General features: G+C 47.9%; 1 protein-coding gene across 3 annotated transcripts; it reads left to right on the top strand.

The window, feature by feature from the left end:
• The first annotated feature begins 1,089 nt into the window (after positions 1 to 1,089).
• On the top strand, positions 1,090 to 20,823 carry LOC117869756 (CD276 antigen-like). 3 transcript variants are annotated; one of them, XM_034756836.1, is made up of 7 exons: positions 1,090 to 1,207; positions 13,429 to 13,505; positions 15,638 to 15,991; positions 16,739 to 17,086; positions 17,465 to 17,715; positions 18,377 to 18,490; positions 19,435 to 20,820. In XM_034756836.1, the coding sequence occupies exons 1-7, from the start codon at positions 1,185 to 1,187 to the stop codon at positions 19,534 to 19,536; spliced, it is 1,269 nt and encodes a 422-aa protein (XP_034612727.1). In that variant the 5' UTR covers positions 1,090 to 1,184; the 3' UTR covers positions 19,537 to 20,820. The 3 variants fall into 3 exon arrangements, with proteins under 3 accessions (XP_034612727.1, XP_034612729.1, XP_034612728.1); XM_034756838.1 differs by lacking the exons at positions 1,090 to 1,207; positions 13,429 to 13,505; positions 15,638 to 15,991; positions 16,739 to 17,086 and adding exons at positions 7,551 to 7,621; positions 10,263 to 10,616; positions 11,593 to 11,940 and having other exon boundaries at positions 19,435 to 20,823; XM_034756837.1 differs by lacking the exons at positions 1,090 to 1,207; positions 13,429 to 13,505; positions 15,638 to 15,991 and adding exons at positions 7,551 to 7,621; positions 10,263 to 10,616 and having other exon boundaries at positions 19,435 to 20,822.
• The last annotated feature ends 1,372 nt before the right edge of the window (positions 20,824 to 22,195 follow it).

Below are 22,195 nucleotides of genomic sequence, written 5' to 3'. Positions count from 1 at the left end.
TTTTATGAATAAACCTTTAGATTTTAGATTCTAAAGGATTGGCAACAGCGTGATTTGTGGGTAAGACCTGATTTGTCTATTGACCTGGGTCTGGGGCTTGGTCCTTTGGGATCAGGAGAACCTTTTTCTTTTACTGGGGTATTGGTTTTCATAACCATTTGTCCCCATAACGAGTGGCACTGGTGGTAATACTGGGAAACTGGGGTGTCTAAGGAGATTGCTTGTGAGACTTGCGGTTAGCCAGGGGGTGAGACCGAAGTCCTCCTAGTCTGGCTGGTTTGGTTTGCCTTAGAGGTGGAAAAACCCCAGCCTTGGGCTGTAACTGCCCTGTTTGAGCAATTTGTCCTGAGTCGGCACTCTCAGTTGGGTCCCGCCAGAACCGCATTGTCACACCTAGTGCAGTTACTCCTGATTTCCAATGGGGTGTGTGAAAAGCGGAGTCAGATCCAGCAACTGCGGTGGAGTTACTCCACATTTACGCAAATGTGATTGATGGCTCAGAAAGGAACATTTTCAAACTGTTGTAACTTGGCCAAATCAAAATCAGATTTCAGCTGGACACTCCTGGCTGGATTTCCCAATTTCCCCTTGATACTTCCACCTCTGACCTGTTTCAAACAAAAACAAAGAAATGTATAATAACCAAAGTGTCTATTTTTCACTATCTTTGTTGTTAGAAAAATGATAAAACTGTTTAATTGCTTAAATGTGCCAGGAAAAAACAATTCACCCTCAGGTAACATCCAGAGCTCTGTGCAGGTTGATTATAGACAAGCCAGTGAAGAGGGGATTGAGGGAAAAGGGTAAGAAATGAAGTGTCAGACACTAAGCAGTTCCTGAGCCACTTTAGTGGGATCAGAATTCCCGGCCCCTCTGCTTGTAGAAGCAAAGAGGACAATGCGGGACTCACACACACGGATCTAAACCCCTTAAATCAATCGAAAAGTGGCTGGGTGGAGCTCACAGAACTTAGATCTGACTTTTGCTCCGTGTTGGTTCAGTGTTACTTTCAGTTTTGCTGGGGGGAGGGATAGCTCAGTGGTTTGAGCATTGGCCTGCTAAACCCAGGGTTGTGAGTTCAGTTTTGCTGTTAGTCATCGCAGACTTACAGGAAGAGAAAGGGCGGGGGGTGAAACACGGACTGATCACCCTATTTCTTCAACTCCCCCGAGACTGTCCCAGGAATGGCAGCTCTCAGGGGTGGAAGGTAAGAGATTTTCTGCTCCAGGGTGGGTTGGTGACATTGATTCTCGGTGTCCTTTTAGCCGCTTCTTCGCGCCTGCAAGTTGAAGGCACAACTGATTGAAACCGGTTGCTCTGCAGGGCACGTAGAAAATAGCTTCTAGCTACTCCATGTTTATCGCCCTCCAACACTAACTCCACTCTCGTAACCGGCCATGGTCGCTGACACTGAAATGGTCTGTGAATTTCAGTTGATTTTTGCCCAATTCTTCGTTTGCGGGGGGAGGCCCCCCAAATGCTGGGAAAACCAGAAGTGTTTCCCTTTGACATTTTCTGAATGAAAAGTTTCAATTTTTTGGCCGGAAGCAGCTTTTTGTTTCAACGTTTCCTGGTTTTTTAAATTTCAAAATGATTTTAAAAAGGGACAAAATTGAAACGAAACTTTGTTTTGTCCCAGAACTAAACAAAAATTGACTTGTTGATTTACCTGAACTTTTCTAAACGTTTGTTTTTGGCTCAACCTCAAATTCTCCCCTCCCCCCCCCGACTTTTCAAACTTGCCACAAATTGAGAAATCCCTTATTTCCCCAGCTCTAGTACCCCCCCCTCCCCGGCCTGGGGGTAGCTGCAAAGGGGACTTGACTTCTCTTCTCTCCATTCCCAAGCCTGGGCACCTGCAGCCTCCGTGCTGGAGAAACTTGGGCACAACCCAGGGTCTGATCAGCAACCTGGAGACCTGGCACACAGCCTGGGCCTGTTGAAGACATGGCTTTTAGCTACAGCTGGGCAAATCTTTACTGGCATAAAATATTTACCCAAAAATGCAGCTTTGGTCGACTCTGAACTATTTGCGAGTTCATATCGAGTTCACTGAATAGTTTCAACTGAACCAAAAACATCGAAATATTTTGGTAACGTTGAAACAAAATGGTGCTTTTTGACGTTCCTGAAACATTTTAATGTTCAGGCTGGCACCACAAAATAGCTGGCTGAATAGGGTGACCAGACAGCAAGTGTAAAAAATCGGGACAGGGGGTGGGGGGTAATAGGAGCCTATATGAGAAAAAGACCCAAAAATCGGGACTGTCCCTATAAAATCGGGATATCTGGTCACCCTATGGCTGAAGGGGAAGTGGTCGTGTTTCAGAGTGGTAGCCATGTTAGTCTGCATCAGCAAAAACAATGAGGAGTCCTTGTGGCACCTTAGAGACTAACAAGTTTCTATAGTGCCACAAGGACTCCTCCTTGTTCTCCTTGTAACTTTTAGCGCAGTGGTTAGAGCTCACACCTGGCCTATGCGATTCAGGTTCAGTTATCCCCTCTGCTTGATGCGGAAAAAGGATTTGAATTTGGATTTGTGATCCTGCAGGAGGGCACCCAAACCAACAGGCTTTTGACTAGGCCAGCCTGGGTCGTTCTCAGTCTGTCCTGTTCAAGCTCTTCAACTTTGTACAGATCACTAGTCAGTTGACCCGGCTCTGAGACTCACTGCTCTGGGTTGTTATATTTTTTTCGCTGTGTAGACATGGGCTTTGGGATCAGGGTTCAACCCCTCCTAATAATCCATGGGAAAGGATGTTAAGCTATATATGCTGTCATTTCCTCTCTAAAAACTAGTTTATTTAATTTAATTTGAACAGGTTCCTCACACACCCTTGTAGCCAGGGATCAGCACACCTGACAGTGTGATAGGCAGGATGAAGGTTACAAGGCATGTAGGAGATTTTCTATTAACCTCTGATTTCCAGACTTTTAAGGTTTTGGGCGGGACAGCGCAGGGCATGTCTTGCTGCAATGTTGACTGTCACTAAAAATTGTTGTTTGTGTTAATGTATTTAGCTTTGTATGCAAAAGCATAAAGGGGGCTATCCAGGGTGCTGTGTGCCCTGCCACAAGTTACAAAACCAGAAATAAAATTAACCAGATCACTAACCCTGGGCTATTTTCTGCGATGGCCAGTGTGTTCCAGAGCTGCCAGCCTCCCACGCCCCATCTTCAGCCCACTCCCTTTTGCTATTAGAGCTCAAATACGCCTGCCAGTTGCAGCTGCGGTAGCCTGGCACGAGGCGACGTGCTGATGCGGGCTCCCCCAGTCTCTCCTGGTATCGCTGTTCCACGGTGGATAAATAATTCTGGGACTGTGAAGTGGCAGGACTGGACACTGTTCCAGGTGGCTGCTCTAACCACTGGGCTGTACGGTCACTCTCACTCGCCTTCTATGTGGCCCAGTCACTCTTTAATTATTTATCCAAAGCTTCACCAGGAGAGCCTGAGGCCTGGTCTGTGCTGCAGAGTTAGGCTGACATAATTTGCCTTGCGTCAACTGATTTGTCTCCGGACAATGTAAGTGCTTCGTTACTCTGATGCAATAAAGCCACCCATATCAGATGGGTTTCAGAGTAGCAGCCGTGTGAGAACAGAAGTACTTGTGGCACCTTAGAGACTAACGAATTTATTTGAGCATAAGCTTTCGTGGGCTACAGCCCACTTCATCGGATGCATAGAATGAAGTGGGCTGTAGCCCACGGAAGCTTATGCTCAAATAAATTTGTTAGTCTCTAAGGTGCCACAAGTACTCCTGTTCTTTTTCCATATCAGACTGTCAGTCTGTACAATCATAAGGGTTAAGTTGGACATCAGGAAACACTTCCTAACTGTCCGGAACAAATCGCTTAGGAGGTTGTGGAATCTCTGTCATTGGAGAGTTTTAAGAACAGACTAGACAAACATTTGTCAGGAATGGTCTAGTTATTACGTAGCCCAGCCTTGAGTGCAGGAGACTGGACTATGTGACCTCTCGAGGTCCCATCCACTTCTATGATCCTATGAATGGAAGGAGAAAGTGAATAGATTAGTGTTATTTACCCCTTCACATAACACAACCACCAGGGGTCACCCAATGAAATTAACAGGCAGCAGGTTTAAAACAAACACAAGGCTGTACTTCTTGACTCAACACACAGTTAACCTGTGGAACTCTTTGCTAGGGGATGTTGTGAAGGCCAAAAGTATAAATAGGTGTCAAGGCTGATTCCCCACTCCAGGCTGGTAATGCTGCTACCACTCAAGTGAAAACTGCCTGTTAAGGCTGTATTCCCACTTTGAACTTTAGGGTACAAATGTAGGGGCCTGCATGAAAATTTTTAAGCTTAACTACCAGCTTAGCTTTGGTTTGCTGCCACCATCCCAAGGCTAATTTTCTTCCCTGGGAAGCCTTGAGAGACCTTTATCAATTTCCTGGTGAATACAGATCCAAACCCCTTGGATCTTAAAACAAGGAGAATTTAACCATCCCCCCTCCTTTCTCCCACCAACTCCTGGTGGATCAAGATCCAAACCCCTTGGATTTAAAACAAGGAGAAATTAACCATTCCCCCTCCTTCCTTTCACCAACTTTTGATGAATACAGATTTAACCCCCTTGGATTTTAAAACAAGGGAAAAAATTAATTAGGTTTTTAAAAAGAAGGCTTTTAATTAAAGAAAAAGGTAAAACTTATTTTTGTAAAATCAGTATGGAAAATAACTTTACAGGGTAATTAAACTTAAAGAGCTTAGAGGACTTCCCTTTAGTTTTAGGTTTAAAGTACAGCAAACAAAGATAAACACTCTAGTAAAAGGTACATTTACAAGTTGAGAAAACAAAGTAAAACTAACACGCCTTGCCTGGCTTTTTACTTACAAGTTTGAAGTACGAGAGACTTGTTTAGAAAGATGTGGAGAACCTGGATTGATGTCTGGTCCCTCTCAGTCCCAAGAGCGAATGAACTCCCAAACAAAGAGCACAAGCAAAAGCCTTCCGCCCCCAAGATTTGAAAGTATCTTGTCCCCTTATTGGTCCTTTGGGTCAGATGCCAGCCAGGTTACCTGAGCTTCTTAACCCTTTACAGGGAAAAGGATTTTGGAGTTTCTGGCCAGGAGGGATTTTATAGTACTGTACACAGGAGAGCTGTTACCCTTCCCTTTATAGTTATCACACTGCCTTTTGCCAATCCAGAAAAACCCTCACTTGGGATGATTTTTTCTGAGGCCCTTCGGTTTTTCCACCCCCCTCGGGGAAGCCGAGAAAGAAAACAAAAGAAAAGGGAATCTCAGCTGTTGTATCAGCTGATTAACATTTGCAACCTCTTTACCTCCTAAGACACAGAAAGCTAATCATGTTCTTAAAAAGGGTAAATTTAATTGAAAAAAGAAAGAAAACGCCTTTGAAAACTCAGGCTGTTAGGAATTAAATACCAAAAATGACTTTCTTGGGGTCCAGCTTAAAGGTTACAAGCAAACAAAAACAAACCAAAAGCACCTGGGGTTAGCACAGAGGAATCCACAAGCCCAGAATGACTAATTAAATCTCATTGCATCTAACTAGACATTCCCTGATCTACTTACATATCTGGGGTTTCTAGGTATGATGCTGGTAGACCTGCCCTCTGTTTCTCCCTCCCATTGTCTCCCCCAACAGCTAAATCAATGAGATGGCTCAATCCTGTGAGGATGATCCAAAAAGTGCAGGGAGGAGCAGAGTCTGGATCTACAGGGGAGGGGATGGGGTGCTATGGGGAACACAGAGGAGTGGAGCACTATGGGGAACTTCCCTTCCATGCTATAGTATTCTTCCTCCCCAAAGTTCCCTCACTTGCAACTAAACCATAGAGACCCTGTCTAGAGCACCCCACACAGGGCAGTACCCATCCCCCACCCTAATCTAATTTACTTCTGATTTACAGCAGAGTGGGAGCAGAATTTGGCCCTTGTAGCTTTTGCCAGACATGTTTTTTCTGCTTCCTGTGAGCTACCAATTGCTCGAGCTAGTGTGAGTCCGTCTTCCCAGGCTGGTGTCACACCAACCAGCTGCAGTGTGGACAGAGCCTGAGGGTACATCTACACTACAGGGGGGAGTCGATTTAAGATACGCAAATTCAGCTACGTGAATAGCGTACCTGAATTCGACGTATCGCAGCCGACTTGCCCCGTTGTGAGGATGGCGGCAAAATCGACTTCTACGGCTTTCTGTCGGCGGCGCTTACTACCACCTCCGCTGGTGGAGTAAGAGCGTCGATTCGGGGATCAATTGTCGCGTCCCGACGGGATGCGATAAATCGATCCCCGAGAGGTCGATTTCTACCCGCCGATTCAGGCGGGTAGTATAGACCTAGCCTTAGATACTTAAGGGTGTCACATGCCAGGGAACCCTTCTGAAAAGGTGAAGTGGCCACTCTTGAAATTGCTAGCCGCAACTCCCAAACATTACCCACAAATTTGGGGAGGTGGTTATGGGGTTTATAGTATTTAGTTTGTAATGAAAGAGATGCCGGGGCTTAAGCAATATTTTTCCATTCATAACTGATGCAGCAAGCCCAGAGATGCAGGAGCAGTCTGAACTGCCAAGCCCTGGCACAAATTAAGCACTGGGGGTTATCTGTGGTCAGGAGGGTTGTGCATTTGGTGACATACAGGTGACAGCCTCCATCTATACAGTTCTGATTCTCTAGTCCCCTGAAAGCCCCGAGAGATTTCAACAATCCTGCAAGGTGTTTTGTGGTTGTTTTACATTCACTTTGCATGTTACTCAGAAGAGCTAGAGACGCCGAGAAACACAGGAAGGGAGGGAGATTCCAACAGTTGACAAGAAGGTATGAATATCAACAGGGGGGAAATTACTTTTTGTAGTGAGCCAGCCACTCCCAGTCTTTATTCAGGCCTAATTTGATGATGTCAAGTTTGCAAATTAATTCCAGTTCTGCAGTTTCTCATTGAAGTCTGTTTTTGGAGGGTTTTTTTATTGAAGAATGGCCACTTTTAAGTCTGTTATTGAGTGTCCAGGGAGATTGACGTGTTCTCCTACTGGTTTTTGAATGTTACAATTCTTGATGTCTGACATCAGACTAACATTTTTAGTTTGTTGGTCTCTAAGGTGCCACAAGGACTCCTCGTTGTTAGAGCTGTTAGAAATTACACTATAGACCCCCATTAAGGGTTAGGTGTAAATTGGCATAACTACATTAATTCCAATGGAGCTGCAGCCAGTTGACCCCAACTGGGATCTGGCTCCATTGACTCCAATGAAACTACGGCCGATGGACCCCAGCTGGGATCTGGCCCATTTTGCACACCAATGCTGCTTACCCCGGTTTAAAGCTGTTCATCCTGACTCTCAATCACTCTAAGTCCCCTTTACAACTCTCTGCTCACTGCACGGCCCCGGTGAAGGAACCAGGATGTGACTGAGAATCAGGCCCAGTTAGGTGGCCCTCAGCGGAGTGACTCCTGGTTTGCGCTGGGCGGGGAAAGGGATGGGAACCCGGGGCTGCAGTGTCAGTGTCTGGAATGCAGCTAATCGGAGCATTTTCTCTCCTTCTCTCGCAGATGTGACATGGTCAGAGGCAGGATGGGAACGAGCCCTGGCTGGTCGCTGCTTTTGACGGCTCTGTGGACTCTCTATGGTACGTGCCACCTGCTTCACTCTCCTGCTTCTATTGAGTGATCTGGTGTCACTTTAATTGTCTATTTCCCTCCTGGGTTTGCCCCATGTGCCCCCCCCCTTTTTTTTTAGCTGGTCCCAGTCTGTCCCAGTGGCGCCGTTTCAGATTTTGGGGGTGGGGGCAACTTTAATTGTGATTCCAAGGGGCTATATAGGCACCTGAAAACTTTTTTTCAGATAATAACTTGGGAATCAGCTGACAGGAGCCCTGTATCTAATTTCTATAGAAAGAAAGAAAACGAAATACACCAATGAAAGCCATGTTTTACGTATATATGTAAGTGTAGAACAATCAGGAGATAACTCAGCAAGGTGTTCCCCACCCCAAGCCTGGTGGTAGCAGTTCTGGAGCGTTAGTGCAGATTTCAGAAACACACGCTTGATACTTTGTACACCGTCTTTCGTAGAGATGAAAACCAATAAATAAAATCTACTTCAAATCAGCCCACTTTCTCTCGCAGACACGCTCTGTGTTCCTGCCATTATCTCCTCTATTTTAGCCAATTGTTTTTCACTCCACTAAAAATGTAGTTACTTAATTTTAACATTATGATTAAGGGTTTTTTCCTAATTATTTTGACATTTATGTTTACCATTTACAATCAGAGAATCGTAGAACTGGAAGGGACCGCACGAGGTCATGTAGTCCAGTCCCCTGCACTCATGGAAGGACTAAGTATTATCTAGACCTTCCCAGACAGGTGTTTGTCCAACCTGCTCTTAAAAATCCCCAATGATGGAGATTCTACCACCTCCCTGGGCAATTTATTCCAGTGCTTAACCACCCTGACAGTTAGGAAAATTTTTAACCTAAACCGCCCGTGCTGCAATTTAAACCCATTGCTTCTTGTCCTAACCTCAGAGGTTAACATGAACAATTTTTCTCCCAATTTTTCTCTCTCCTCCTTGTAACAACTCTTTATGGACTTGAAAACTGTTATCACATCCCCTCTCAGTCTTCTCTTCTCCAGACTAAACAAAGTCAGTTCTTTCAATCTTCCCTCATCGGTCATGTTTCTAGACCTTTACTCATTTCTGTTGCTCTTCTCTGGACTTTCTCCAGTTTGGCCACATCTTTCCTGAAATGTGTTGCCCAGAACTGGACACAAGACTCCAGCTTACACCTAACCACAAGACTCCAGAAGTCTAAGCACGGAGTAGAGCAGAAGAATTATTTCTCGTGTCGTGCTTACAACACTCCTGCTAATACATCCCAGAATGATGTTCGCTTTTTTTGCAACAGAATTACACTGTGGATTTATATTTAGCTTGTGATCCACTGTGACCCCCAGATTCCTTTCTGCAATACTCCTTCCTAGGCAGTCATACGTGACTCACTAACATTTGACTCCAATATTACTCTTAGTATCAGCTTGGAACCACGTTTATGTTTGTACAAATTTTAAGTTATTTTACAGATATATTTAAAAATACAATTTGAAAATAAGTGACCTTCATCTGCACAGTGTCTAAAATTATCATAGAATATCAGGGTTGGAAGGGACCTCAGGAGGTCTCTAGTCCAACCCCTGCTCAAAGTAGGACCAATCCCCAGACAGATTTTTGCCCCAGATCCCTAAATGGCCCCCCTCAAGAATTGAACTCACAATGTTGGGTTTAGCAGGCCAATGCTCAAACCACTGAGCTATCCCTCCCTGTTTTGGTTATTATTTTTTTTAAACTGGCACTGCTAAGGTGAGTACGAGCTAATTTTACATACTAGAAGGATACTATTATTTGATTGTACCACTTAAAATAATGAATGACAAAGCACAGTATGGTAATAATGGTAATTACTCCAACCAGGACAGGTCAGGTATTTTAGAACTCACTACTGAAAGAATTAAATTTAAGCATAGGAGAGAAATAAAATTATGAAATGCACAGACCCGCCAAAAATCTCAAATAACAGTAGAGTAACCCTTAAACTTTGAAAGAATAAAATTGCAGCGCGTACACGCGCATTGCGCATTTCGACAGGAAGTACCAAGACATAACAACAGCAACAACATTAATAATACAAGTGTGTGTATGAGTGTGTGTGTGTGGAGGGGGGGGCAGTGTGTGAGAGAGCCCGTGAGTGTGCCTGAGTGGGTGTGTCAGCGCGCTGTCTCTTTAAGCCCAGCACCCAGGAGCCTGAATGATTGTTCAATACAGCAGCAGCTGCAGTCCCCACTCCTGAGCCAGGGGCACCAGCCCAGACAGGTGCCCTGCCCCCGGCCCAGCTCAGCGGAGACCCACGGGGGCACGGCCCCCTCTGGCATCGGGCGAGTTCACCCAGCGCCGCGCCAGCCACCGAACTCCTTCCCAAAGAAGGGGAGACTCTGCTGCAGCGGGAGATGGGAGGCCAGAGAGCGGCGGGTAGCTGCTGGCAGGGTGCCCAGCTCTAGGAGGGGTGGCTACAAGGCAAATGTTGGGGTGGCTTTACCCCCTCCAAATCCCATCCCCCAGCGCTGCCCCATATGTTAGCTACATATGTGCTTTTCCACTGATACAGTTATATCAGTACAACCCCTAGAGCATAAGCTATTTCTACACTTGTGAACTAGGGGTCTGATTCCCCAGCTGAAACGCTCCCCCACCAACCTCTGCTTCCCTTTAAGGAGTCGCTGGAGCACAGCCATCCATCACAGCTCACTATGGCGAGGACATCACTCTGGACTGCACCTTCCACCACATACCGGGGGTAAAACTCCAGCGACTGAACATCACCTGGAAGATGCAAAGAGCCGAGGGAGCAGCTCTCCTGGTTCACAGCTACTATGGGCAGAGGGACCTGTGGCAGGGACAGGACAAGGTTTACCTGGGCCGGACGCAGCTGGACCGAGAGGGAATCCACAAAGGAAATGCGTCCCTGCGACTCAGGGCTGTGCGCTTCCAGGACGAGGGCTCCTACCTCTGCTACGTCACCTCTGAGCTGAGAACCTCGACCCAGAAGATTTCACTGGCTGTGCTAAGTAGGTTTCCTCTGCCTGTGTCCCTGTCCGAGCGTCTGAGACACAGTCACTCACTGTGTGCAATGTGATCGCCCAGCAGAGCCAGGTCTGGGTAAAGCGCCACAATCCCCCAGTGCAGACACAGGCCACGGCTGCGCCAGCAGCGCTTTGCCTTGACTTTCAGCCACCGTGTAGCCTTATGTTTTTCCACATAGGTTTAGCCCACACAAGCACAGCGCTTGCCTTTGTTCCCTGCTAGTGGCTGTATCCCCTAAAGAGATAATAGCCTAAGAGTGGTAATAGCTGTTGGAGGTGTTCTTTCAGCTCATATGATAGATGCACGTACCTTTGGTTCTAAGGGTCATGGGTTCAAATCCCACTGACAGCCCAAGTGGAGGGCTGGTGATGGTCTAGGCCAGGGGTCAGCAACCTTTCAGAAGTGCTGTGCCAGGTCTTCATTTATTCACTCTAATTTCAGGTTTCTCATGCCAGTGATACATTTTAACGTTTTTAGACGGTCTCTTTCTATAAGTCTATAATATAGAACTAAACTAGTGTTGTATGTAAAGTAAATAAGGTTTTTAAAATGGTTAAGAAGCTTCATTTAAAATTCAATTAAAATGCAGAGCCCCCTAGACCAGGGGCCAGGACCCGGGCAGTGTGAGTGCCACTGAAAATCAGCTCACGTGTCACCTTTGGCACACGTGCCATAGGTTGCCTACCCCTGTTCTAGGCCTTTCTGTGGATGTGAATTTTGCAAAGTAATATAGTCTTCTCGGTAAGTTGGAAGGTCTGTGTGTGTTGTTGTGTGTGTGTCATGTAAGTGTGGTGGGTTGGGAGTGTTGTGAAGGTTGTGTGCGTTGTGGGTGTGCTGGGTGTCTGTCGTGTTGTGTGCATGTTACGAGTGTGGCATGTTTATATGTGTAAAAGGGGGAATGTGACAAAAAGTTGCCTCTGGAGCTGGGGTAAATAATTCTGAGCCTTGTTTCTCATTAAGGGGAGAGTGAAATGAAGTCTCCTATCGTAGCTCAGCGGGGGCAGGACGTCACCCTGAGCTGCCCCTTTGAATTCGGATTAAACGGCCAGCCGTTGAACATCACCTGGAAGAAGGAAGAAGCCGAGGGGCCGGATCTCCTGGTTCACAGTTATTATAACGGGATGGACAAGTTGCAGAGACAAGATGTCGCTTACAAGGACAGAACACAGCTCCACCCGGAGAGATTCCCACAGGGAAATGCGTCCCTGACGTTACGGAGAGTTCGCAGCCAGGATGAGGGATTCTACATCTGCCATGTCAAGCCGGAACTGGGGCGGTTTTCTGTGCGGATGCAAGTTACAGTGGAAGGTACGGGACAGTGTATAGTACAAGCCCCGAGGGGTTTTCCTACACTTGAGAAAAGCGCTTGTGGTATCTACCTTGATGTAACCTTAACCTTTTCCCAGCCTCGGCAGGTTCTACCTCCATAGCTCTGGTCCAGGGTGTCCCTGCTTCCCGCTAGGGTCAATATGAGACATCCGTGCATTGCTGGCTTCTGACCCACTTTAGCCACACAAGGAAGAGGCCTTGCGGATACCTCAACGAAAGCTGCTGCTTAATGTGGAGCGGCAGGAGAAAAACGAAGCAGATGTTAGACTGCACAAGGGGTGGGAAGGGAAGGGCTGAGAATGTGCCAATAGCATCGATGAGAGTTTTTATTTTGTTTTCTGTTTGTCTTTTACAGGTTTTGTGAGTGAACGGCCATCACTAGATGCGTACTGTGCCATGTTTTCAGTTCCGTTATTAATTATAGCGTTTATTATCATTAACAAGCACCGTCGTTTCCTGCTGCGCAAATTAAAGAGTTTTCAGTTTTGGTCCCAACGGAAACAGCAGGAGGGCGGAGACCAGCCTCTCAAACCGGTTGACAGCCAATGAATCAGAAAAGCCAAACACACTCCTGCTACCACCTTGAAGAGGTCAGTGAGGCAGTCAAGAATGAAAGTCTCAGAGTTGCCGTAGTTGGAGAGACGGGATCTGGAAAGTCGTCTTTTGTCAATGCCACCCGGGGTCTGAAAGAACACGATACAGGAGCTGCTGAGACTGGGGTGGTATGAGAAATGATGGTGGAGCCCAAGGGTTATTCACATCCCGGACACCCCAACGTAACGCTATGGGACCTGCCAGGGATCGGGATAATGAATTGTCCCTTAGACACTTTCCTTGAGCAGCATCACTTCAGAGAGTGCGACTTGGTCATTATCATCTCCTGTGGGCGCTTCACAAACACCAACGCCAGACTTGTGGAAGAGATTCGAACGCTGGGGAAGACGTTTTACTTTGTCCGTTCCAAAGTGGACTTGGATGAGGCGTCTGCAAGGAGAAAAAACGGCTGTGAGGAGAGCGCCCTGCAGACGATCAGAGAGGAGTGTATGTCACAGCTGGGAGGAGAAACAGACGTTTTTCTTATATCCAGCTGGGACCCTGACAAGTTTCGTTTCCCCCGCCTGCAGCGAACGTTAGCCAAGGAATTCCACCGTCACAGGGCGCGTGGTTTGCAGCGAGCTCTCTCAATGAGTTCTTTGCCCATTTTGCACAAGATAAAAGTGTCATTGTAGGAGGCAGAGCAGACATGGGGCCAAACTCTCTACTCATGTAACTCCAATTTACGCCTCCAGAGAATTTAGCCCATGTCCTATTTTTGTGTCCCTCTGCCAGCAAAATCAGGTGCCTACGATTTACTAGGAGTCCCACTGGCCAGGGAGTCACAGTTCTTTCCCCGCTCCCCTGGTGTTCTGGGGGAGGGTTGGTGGGATGGTTTGAGGAGCTGTCTCTGGACCTTCTGAATTCNCGCAGATGCGACATGGTCAGAGGCAGGGTGGGAACGAGCCCTGGCTGGTCGCTGCGGTTGGTGGCTCTGTGGACTCTCTATGGTAGGTACTGCCTGTTCCTGCTTTGCGCTCCTGCTTCTATTGAGTGATCTGGTGTCGCTTTAATTGTCCATTTCCCTCCTGGGTTTGCCCCTCCCCTTTTTGTTAGCTGGTCCCAGTCTGTCCCAGTGGCGCCGTTTCAGATTTTTTGGGGGGTGGGGACCAACTTTAACTGTGATTTCAAGGGGCTACTTAGGCACCTGAAAACTCCAGGTTTTTTTTGCAGATAATAAGTTAGAAATTCACTGACAGGAGCCCTGTATCTAAATCTTTCTACAAGAAAGAAACCTATAGATACCAACCCCAATGAAAGCCATATTTTAAGTTTATATGTAAGTTTTTAGAACAATCAGGAGATAATACAGATTTTATTTGTGTACAAATTTTAAGTTATTTTACAGATATAATTAAAAATACAATTGGAAAATAATTGTACAATCTGCACAGTGTCTAAGATTGTGTTTGTGGGTTCCGTATGTGCTTTTCCATTGATACAGTTATACTGGGACAACCCCGAGAGCGCACGCACCGACTCTGGTGTAAACCTGCCCTATACCAGTCTGGTGCAGTGTTACTGGGTCGTGGCACGTCAGGCACTCGGTCGCCTGGCTCAGCACCCAGGGACCCTAGCGGCGCTGGTCAGCACCGCCAATCAGGCCGTTAAAAGTGCCGTCGGCAGTGCTGCTCGGCTAACGCAGGCTAGTCCCTACTTGTTCTGACACCGCGCTCCACCCTGGAAGCGGCCAGCAATGGGTCTGACTTCTAGGGAGTGGGGCCTTGGGGTCCGCAAGCTGCCCCCGCCGCGAGCACCGGCTCTGCACTCCCATTGGCCGGGAACTGGCCAATGGGAGCTGCGGGTGGGAGGGGCACTGCCTGCGGGCAAGAACCGTGCGGAGCCTCTTCCGCACCTCCGCCAAGGAGCCGGACCTGTTGCTGGCCGCTTCCGGGGCACAGCACGGTCTGTGGTGCCAGAACAGGCGGTAAGGCTGCCTTAGCACCGGCTGTGCTGCTGACCGGGAACCGCCGGAGGAAAGGCCACACCCAAACCCCACGTCCCAATCCTCAACCCTGAGCCCCCCAAAACCCGGAGCCCCTTCCTGCATCCCTCATCTCCGGCCCCACCCCAGAGCCTGCACTGTCAGCCCAGAGGCCTGACCCCCTCCTGCACCCCAACTCCATGCCACAGCCCTGAGCTCCCTCCCACACCCTGAACCCCTCATTCCCAGCCCCACCCTGCAGTCCTCACCCCCAGACCCCAACCCTCTACCCCAGCCCTGAGCCCCTCCCACACCCCAAACCCCTCATCCCCAGCTCCGTTGAGTCTCAGGCATCAACAATTTTCTTCAACTGGGTCCCCAGAAAAATAGTTTGAAAACCACTGGTCTAGGGTAGTCCCCCTCAGATACAGACCTAGCTATACTGGTTTTAAACCCCTTCATATCACTGCGGTTGCAGCCATGTCGACACTACACCCTTCTGCCAGCACAGGCCCTGTCTACACTGTGAACGAGGGGGCCGATTCCCCAGCTCGCGGTAGTTCAGGGATCGCTGGGGCGAGTATAGAAAGCCGTGTAAATGCAGTAGCACAGACAGCCACAGCTGCAGCCAGTGGGCACATACTCAGCATGGCTAAGCCAGGCCTCTGCTGCCGCCACGTGTCCTACCGCGGCCCCGCGGCTATTTACACCCCCTACACTGGGTCTAGTTCCCGTCTACAACCCGCTAGTGTAGACGCAGGCCCTGTCTGCGCTAGGAGCACTTTGCCCGTTTACTATCCCAGCAAAGCTCTTCTCCTGTGGCCGGGCCTATAGCATAGTGCAGTAAAACCATCCCCTGTGAGCGCAGCAAGCCATCAATAAAAGCCCAGACGCTGGGATAGCCGTGTGCACAAGGGACTTCCTCCAGCCCAGCGGGGTTAACAGGGGAATTGTACGTGGCAGTGCTGTGATGCTTTTTGTTACTAATCTGTAACTGTGCACTGGCCGTGGGTCTGTGGGAATGGGGTGCACCTGTTACGGATGCACATGTCCGACGGTGGCAGGCTTTTCAGCTCATGAGTGCAAATATTTGGGGAGGGAGAGGAAATGTGGGTTCAAGGTGAAAGGCTCCCACACCAACCTCTGCTTCCCTTTAAGGAGTCGCTGGAGCACAGCCATCCATCACAGCTCAGTATGGCGAGGACATCACGCTGGACTGCACCTTCCACCACATACCGGGGGTAAAACTCCATCGACTGAACATCACCTGGAAGATGCAAAGAGCCGAGGGAGCAGCTCTCCTGGTTCACAGCTACTATGGGCAGAGGGACCTGTGGCAGGGACAGGACAAGGTTTACCTGGGCCGGACGCAGCTGTACCGAGAGGGAATCCACAAAGGAAATGCGTCCCTGAGACTCAGGGCTGTGCGCTTCCAGGACGAGGGCTCCTACCTCTGCTACGTCACCTCTGAGCTGGGAACCTCGTCCCAGAAGATTTCACTGGCCGTGCTCAGTAGGTTTCTTCTGCCAGTGTCCCTGTCCGAGCGTCTGAGACACAGTCACTCACTGTGTGCAATGTGATCGCCCAGCAGAGCCAGGTCTGGGTAAAGCGCCACAATCCCCCAGTGCAGACACAGGCCACGTCCACACTAGCAACGCTTTGCCTTGACTTTCAGCCACCCTGTAGTGTTATGTTTTTACACATAGGTTTAGCCCACACAAGCAGAGTGCTTGCCTTTGTTCCCTGCGAGTTGCTGTATCACCTAAAGAGATAATAGCCTAAGAGTGGTAACAGCTGTTGGAGTTGTTCTTTTAGCTCATGTGATAGATGCACGTGCCTTTAGTTCCTATGGTCATGGGTTCAAATCCCACTAACAGCCCAAGCGGAGGGTTGGTGATGTTCTAGGCCTTTCTGTGGATGTGAATTTTGAAGGAAATGGTAGGTGGGTGCAAACTTTTTACTGCACAGAAAATGCTGAGTGCTATAATGCTGTTAGTCTTCTCGGTAATGTGGAAGGTCTGTGTGTGTTGTTGTACGTGTGATGTGTGTGCGTTGTGTGTGTGAAATGTAAGTGTGGTGGGCTGGGAGTGGTCTGAAGGTAGTGTGTGTGGTGGGTGGTTGTTGTGTTGTGTGCATGTAACGAGTGTGGCATGTTTGTATGTGTTTGCAGGTTGGTTTCTATAAAATAGAACGGAAAATGTGACAAAAAGTTGCCTCTGGAGCTGGGGTAAATAATCCTGAGCCTTGTTTCTCGTTCAGGGGAGAGGGAAATGGAGTCTCCTATCGTAGCTCAGCTGGGGCAGGACGTCACCCTGAGCTGCCCCTTTGAATGCGGATTAAACCTCCAGCCGTTGAACATCACCTGGAAGAAGGAAGAAGCCGAGGGGCGGGATCTCCTGGTTCACAGTTATTATAATGGGATGGACACATTGCAGAGACAAGATGTCGCTTACAAGGACAGAACACAGCTCCACCCGGAGAGATTCCCGCAGGGAAATGCGTCCCTGACGTTACGGAGAGTTCGCAGCCAGGATGAGGGATTCTACATCTGCCATGTCAAGACGGAACTGGGGCGGTTTTCTGTGCGGATGCAAGTTACAGTGGAAGGTACGCGACAGTGTATAGTACAAGCCCCGAGGGGTTTTCCTACACTTGAGAAAAGTGCTTAAGGTATCTACCTTGATGTAGCCTTAACCTTTTCTCCAGCCTTGGCAGGTTCTACCTCCATAGCTCTGGTCCAGGGTGTCCCTCCTTCCCCCTAGGGTCAGTATGAGCCATACGTGCATTGCTGGGTTCTGACCCCACCACAGCCACACAAGGAAGAGGCCTTGCGGATACCTCAACGAAAGCTGCTGCTTAATGTGCAGGGGCAGGGGAAAAACCAACCAGATGTTAGGCTGCACAAGGGTTGGGAAGGGAAGGGCTGAGAATATACCAGTAGCATCCCCCAGAGTTTTTATTTTGTTTTCTGTTTGTCTTTTACAGGCTCTGTGAGTGACCAGCCATCACCAGTTGTGTTCTATGTCTCCTTGGGTTTAGCTCTATTATTATTAATTATACTGTGTATTATCATTATGAAGTGCCGTCATTCCCTAGTGCGAAAATTCAGGATTTTTCAGTTTTGGTCCCAACAGAAGCAGCAGGAGGGCAGGGACCAGTCTGAGTCAAACCCGTTGACAGCCAACGAGTCATCAAATCCAAACGCATTCCTGCCACCACCTGCCAGCTCCTTCCTGGTGAGGCTCAAGATATTTTTGTTTCCTTCCTGTTTGCATGTGCTGGGGGTTGTTATGGGGTTGGGTTGCTGGGTGACAAGGGGGATTCTTAGATCGTTACAAATATTTGGTTTTGCTTTAAACGGTGGCATTGTTTCCTGGTTGGTTTTGTTATTGGTATTGTTAGTTATGGAGCAGCAGCAGCCGGAGACCCACATCCTGTACACGGGGGGATGATGGCGGGATATGGGGGAGGATTGCAAAAGTTGAGCAGCAGCAGAAGGTACAGACCACAGCACGTACTAGGGGAACAAGAAATTGCCGGGGGAAGGCTGGCATAGTGGTCAAGCTTTGCCCAAGCTGAGTTCAGATACCAGTGTTGCCACATACAGCAAACCCCTCTGGAAGGGCCTTTCAACTGGAATTGTGCTCCTTGGTCCTTCATTGCTGGCTCTGACCAGATAATCTGCCAAGTGCCAGCTATGTCACAGGTGCAGCATTTAAATCCTAGGGGGGAAGTGAAATGCACAAAGGGACATCTGGTGCTGTAACAAGGTATCACTTAAGGAGAGTTCTCTTTCTGCAATGCCAAACAATTCATGTGTCGTGCACAGCAGTGCTGCGGATCCATAACTCCTAACACAGATTTTCTTTCCTCTCCCCAAATGTGAATCTTTTCTAGGAGACAGACTTCAACTCACAGACCTATGGAGCGGTTACCATCAGACGCCCTAGAGGCTCTCAAGTCATGAAACCAGGTTCTCGCAGGGAGACGCTGAGTTTTCCAGCATCTTGGGTAAAACACTGTGTTTTTCATGCTTTGGGGGTTTATAACCAAATCAGCCTGTGGCAGGTAGCAGCACTTGACGTTTAGCTGAATTAAGACGGGACAAAGCCACTTGTTTATTCGGATCAGGAATGGTTCAAGCTGGTAGAAGATAGGGGCAATGGACCAAATCCACAACTACATTGATTTAAACCCGCTGAGGATCTGGCCCTGGGCACTTCGGTATCCTCGGGAGGGCAAGTCAGGAGATCATGGTTAAAATTTTAAAAGCACCAAAGTGACTTAGGAGCCTGAATCCCATTTTCAAGGATGCCTGGGGCACTTTGGAACCTAACTCACATTGACTTTCAGTGAAAGCAGAACTGATTTAAGTGACAGGCAGGACTAGTTCTACCATCCAGTTATTGGGGAGGGGGAGAATTGAGTATTTTGGGGTCCCCTGGATATTGCTATTTAAAAAACAAACAGCCTTCCAGGAGTCCAGAGGCTAATTCAACCCCTAGAAAATCTTGGAAATTAAGAATTTAAGAGAGTAAAATGTGGCTCCTGTGTCAGTATTTTGCTGTGAGTTATATAAAGGATGAAACCTCTATAATCTGCTACAATTCTACTGGATAACATTGTACATATAAGGGCCTTTCTGACAATAATTGGGGGCCCTTGAAAAAAAAATTGGGGGGGGGCAAATATGCCAGGCCTGGTGAAAGAACAACCAGGCCCCATAAGTCCAGAGCTTCTAGAGAATTCAGTAAAGATTCGAGAGCTTTGCTGAATCAAAGTCATACAGAGCTGGAACTCTTGCATGTGACAAAAGCAGCCGTCCTTAAATGTCATCACAATCTTGTTGCCTATTGACTAGAGACCCTATTGAGTGTAGCTGTTGGTTTTGATTTTATACTGCCTGTGGAAACGAAACTATCCATAACTGAAATGTGTTGTTCCCTTTCCTTAAGGCTGGCAACCAAAACAGCATGAACTACAGGGAAAAGCTGCTACAAAAGAGGCAGTTTAGGAAGAGTTTGCCATGCTCTCTGCAGGAGAAATTGGAGAACTGAAAGCTGCTGTTGCAACAAATAACCCCTCAGGGCTGGCTTCCGCGCTGCAAGAGGTCAGTGAGACAGTCAAGAATGAAAAGCTTGAAGTTGCTGTAGTTGGAGAGACGGGATCTGGAAAGTCGTCTTTTGTCAATGCCACCCGGGGTCTGAAAGAACACGATACAGGAGCTGCTGAGACTGGGGTGGCAGGAGAAATGATGGTGGAGCCCAAGGCTTATCCACATCCCGAACACCCCAACGTAACGCTATGGGACCTGCCAGGGATCGGGACAATGAATTGTCCCTCAGACACTTTCCTTAAGCCGTGTCACTTCAGACAGTGGGACTTGGTCATTGTCATCTCCTGTGGGCGCTTCACAAACACTGATGCCAGACTTGTTGAGGAGATTCGAACACTGGGGAAGACGTTTTACTTTGTCTGTTCCAAAGTGGACTCAGACGTGGTGTCTGCACAGATAAAAAACTTCAGTGAGGAGAGCGCCCAGCAGATGATCGGAGAGGACTGTATCTCGCACCTGGGAGGGGATACCGACGTTTTCCTGATATCCAGCTGGGACCATGACAAGTTTTATTTCCCCCACCTGCAGCGAACGTTAGCCAAGGAATTCCGCCGTCACAGGGCGCGTGCTTTGCAGCCGGCTCTCTCAAAGAGTTCTTTGCCCATTTTGCACAAGATAAACAAGTGTCATTGTAGGAGGCAGAGCAGACATGGGGACAAAATCTACTCAGGTCGCTCCAATTTACACCACCAGATTATTTGGCCCATGTCCTACTTTTGTGTCCCTCTGCCAGCAAAACAAGGTGCCTACGATTTATTAGGGGTCCCATTGGCCAGGGAGTCACAGTTCTTTCCCCGCTCCCCTGGTGTTCTGGGGGAGGGTTGGTGTGATGGTTTGGGGAGCTGTCTCTGGACCTTCTGAATTCTGGGTGATGCATGAAATTGTATCACCCTGTCGTAGAAAGCCGGATCCACCTCTGCCGACAGTGCACGCAGCAGGCACACGCCGGGAAGGTACTCGACACTCAGCCATGGCACTTGGACCACAATCGCTCTGCTAAAGAGCTGCAGCCTACGGGGGAAAGCAACAGTTTGATCTTCCCTGCCCAGAGAGAGGGGAGAAATTACACAGCAATAAATAAATAAATAAATAAATAAATAAAAGGCCGACGGCACCTGGTCATGGTGCCCGGGTTAATTGACGTGTGCGTGTGCTGTGGGGCTAAGAACAGCCAAGGGGACCTGCCCGCTTGAGCCAAAGGGCCGAGACCCTCCCCAATTCCTGGGTTTCACAGCACGATTGACCCAGGCTCTGAGACTTGCTGCTGTGAGGGTTTTGTTTGCTATGGAGACGGACCCTCAACCTGTTCTTTGCTTAGGGGTCCTATGGGCCGGGCTCCCAGACCTGGGGTTAGAGCTCCTATGGGTAGGCCACTCAGGCAGCTTGATTCCCTAATTCTATTGGTTGTTTATACAGCAGCCAGGAGGTGGTGTTCAACCACTGCCACATATTCCATGTTGCTTTTAGGTTTCCCAGACCTATTTGTACCAAGTCCACAGTAGTGTCTGCCTGCTTGTGAATGAGGCTATCTTGCAGTTGTGACAAGGAACTTAACCTATTCTTAATTACCCCCAGGTCTACAATATTCATAATTCCTGCTCCAAAACCAACTCCTCCTAATATGGTGTCTATACATCTCGTTTTGCTTGGCCATTGGAGTATGGATGTGTTTTTATCCCGGCCATTACAATAGAAAGGGAGTAGGGTGAACATTTGGGTTCCAATTTAGACACATTCAACTGAGTCCATTCCATACCAGTTTTTATTTTTACTAATAGTGGATTTAACAAAACTTTTACTGGATCACATTGAGTCACAAACAATTTTTTTTTTAATTTAACTGGGGTACCTCTTTCGAATGCATAATCTCTAGTCCAGGTTCTGGTGCATGTGTCTGGGAACCATAGGTTATTATGGGATATGGTCCAATACCCTGTAGTAAATCGAACCTGTGGTGTTTATAAGGTGAACCTTAAGTCCCACTTCCCCTTCCCAGGCATACACGTTGGTATTTCCTGAGGGTTTTAAGAGTTGGCTGGTGTTTTTCTCATACCTTTCCATGAGGATCACCGGATCACGGGTAGGAATCCATGATTGTTTGGCAGGGAGTGAATTATTCCTTAAATATTGGCTTATAAGGAGGGCTGCAACTTCTTCCATGATCGCTCTAATTATCTGGGCACTAAAAGTTCCCAGAAAGAGGTAAAACCAGACCTTACACTGGAGTCCCATTTCTGTGGATTAAAATGGTGGTGGTTAAGCAGCGCCCCGTGCTCAGGTTCTGGGATGTCCTTTTCTGCAAAGAATTCAAACATTATTATTTATGTAAACAGTTTAATTTGTGAAACATGGACCCATTTCAGGTTTTTTTTAGTACGGTCAGGTATACCAGTGGGCTAAGGCAGTCCACTATGGAGTAAGGGCCTATCCATTTTGATTCCAGTCAGTGACCCCTTTTTCCCATATTAAGGTACATGGCTTAGTCCTCTGTTTCCCACAAGGCTGCCTTTGTGGGCCTTTGTTTTTGAATTTTGTTGTTCATGTGTTCAATGGCTGGATTAACCCTCTACTGACAGGTGGTTTTATTTTCTTGTAACTTT

The sequence above is a fragment of the Trachemys scripta genome, chromosome 24, assembly GCF_013100865.1.
Source record: "Trachemys scripta elegans isolate TJP31775 chromosome 24, CAS_Tse_1.0, whole genome shotgun sequence".
Lineage (NCBI taxonomy): Eukaryota > Metazoa > Chordata > Testudines > Emydidae > Trachemys > Trachemys scripta.
Note: the sequence above shows the minus strand (reverse complement) of the source record. Positions and strands in the feature narration are given on the sequence as shown.

What these genes read in the sequence shown, in the direction of transcription:
- LOC117869756 (XM_034756836.1), top strand. Translation starts at nt 1,185, where the DNA reads ATGGCAGCTCTCAGGGGTGGAAG. An exon ending in GATTTCACTGGCCGTGCTCA is followed by an intron (nt 15,992 to 16,738) that starts GTAGGTTTCTTC and finishes TTTCTCGTTCAG; the next exon opens with GGGAGAGGGAAATGGAGTCT. An exon ending in GATGCAAGTTACAGTGGAAG is followed by an intron (nt 17,087 to 17,464) that starts GTACGCGACAGT and finishes TGTCTTTTACAG; the next exon opens with GCTCTGTGAGTGACCAGCCA.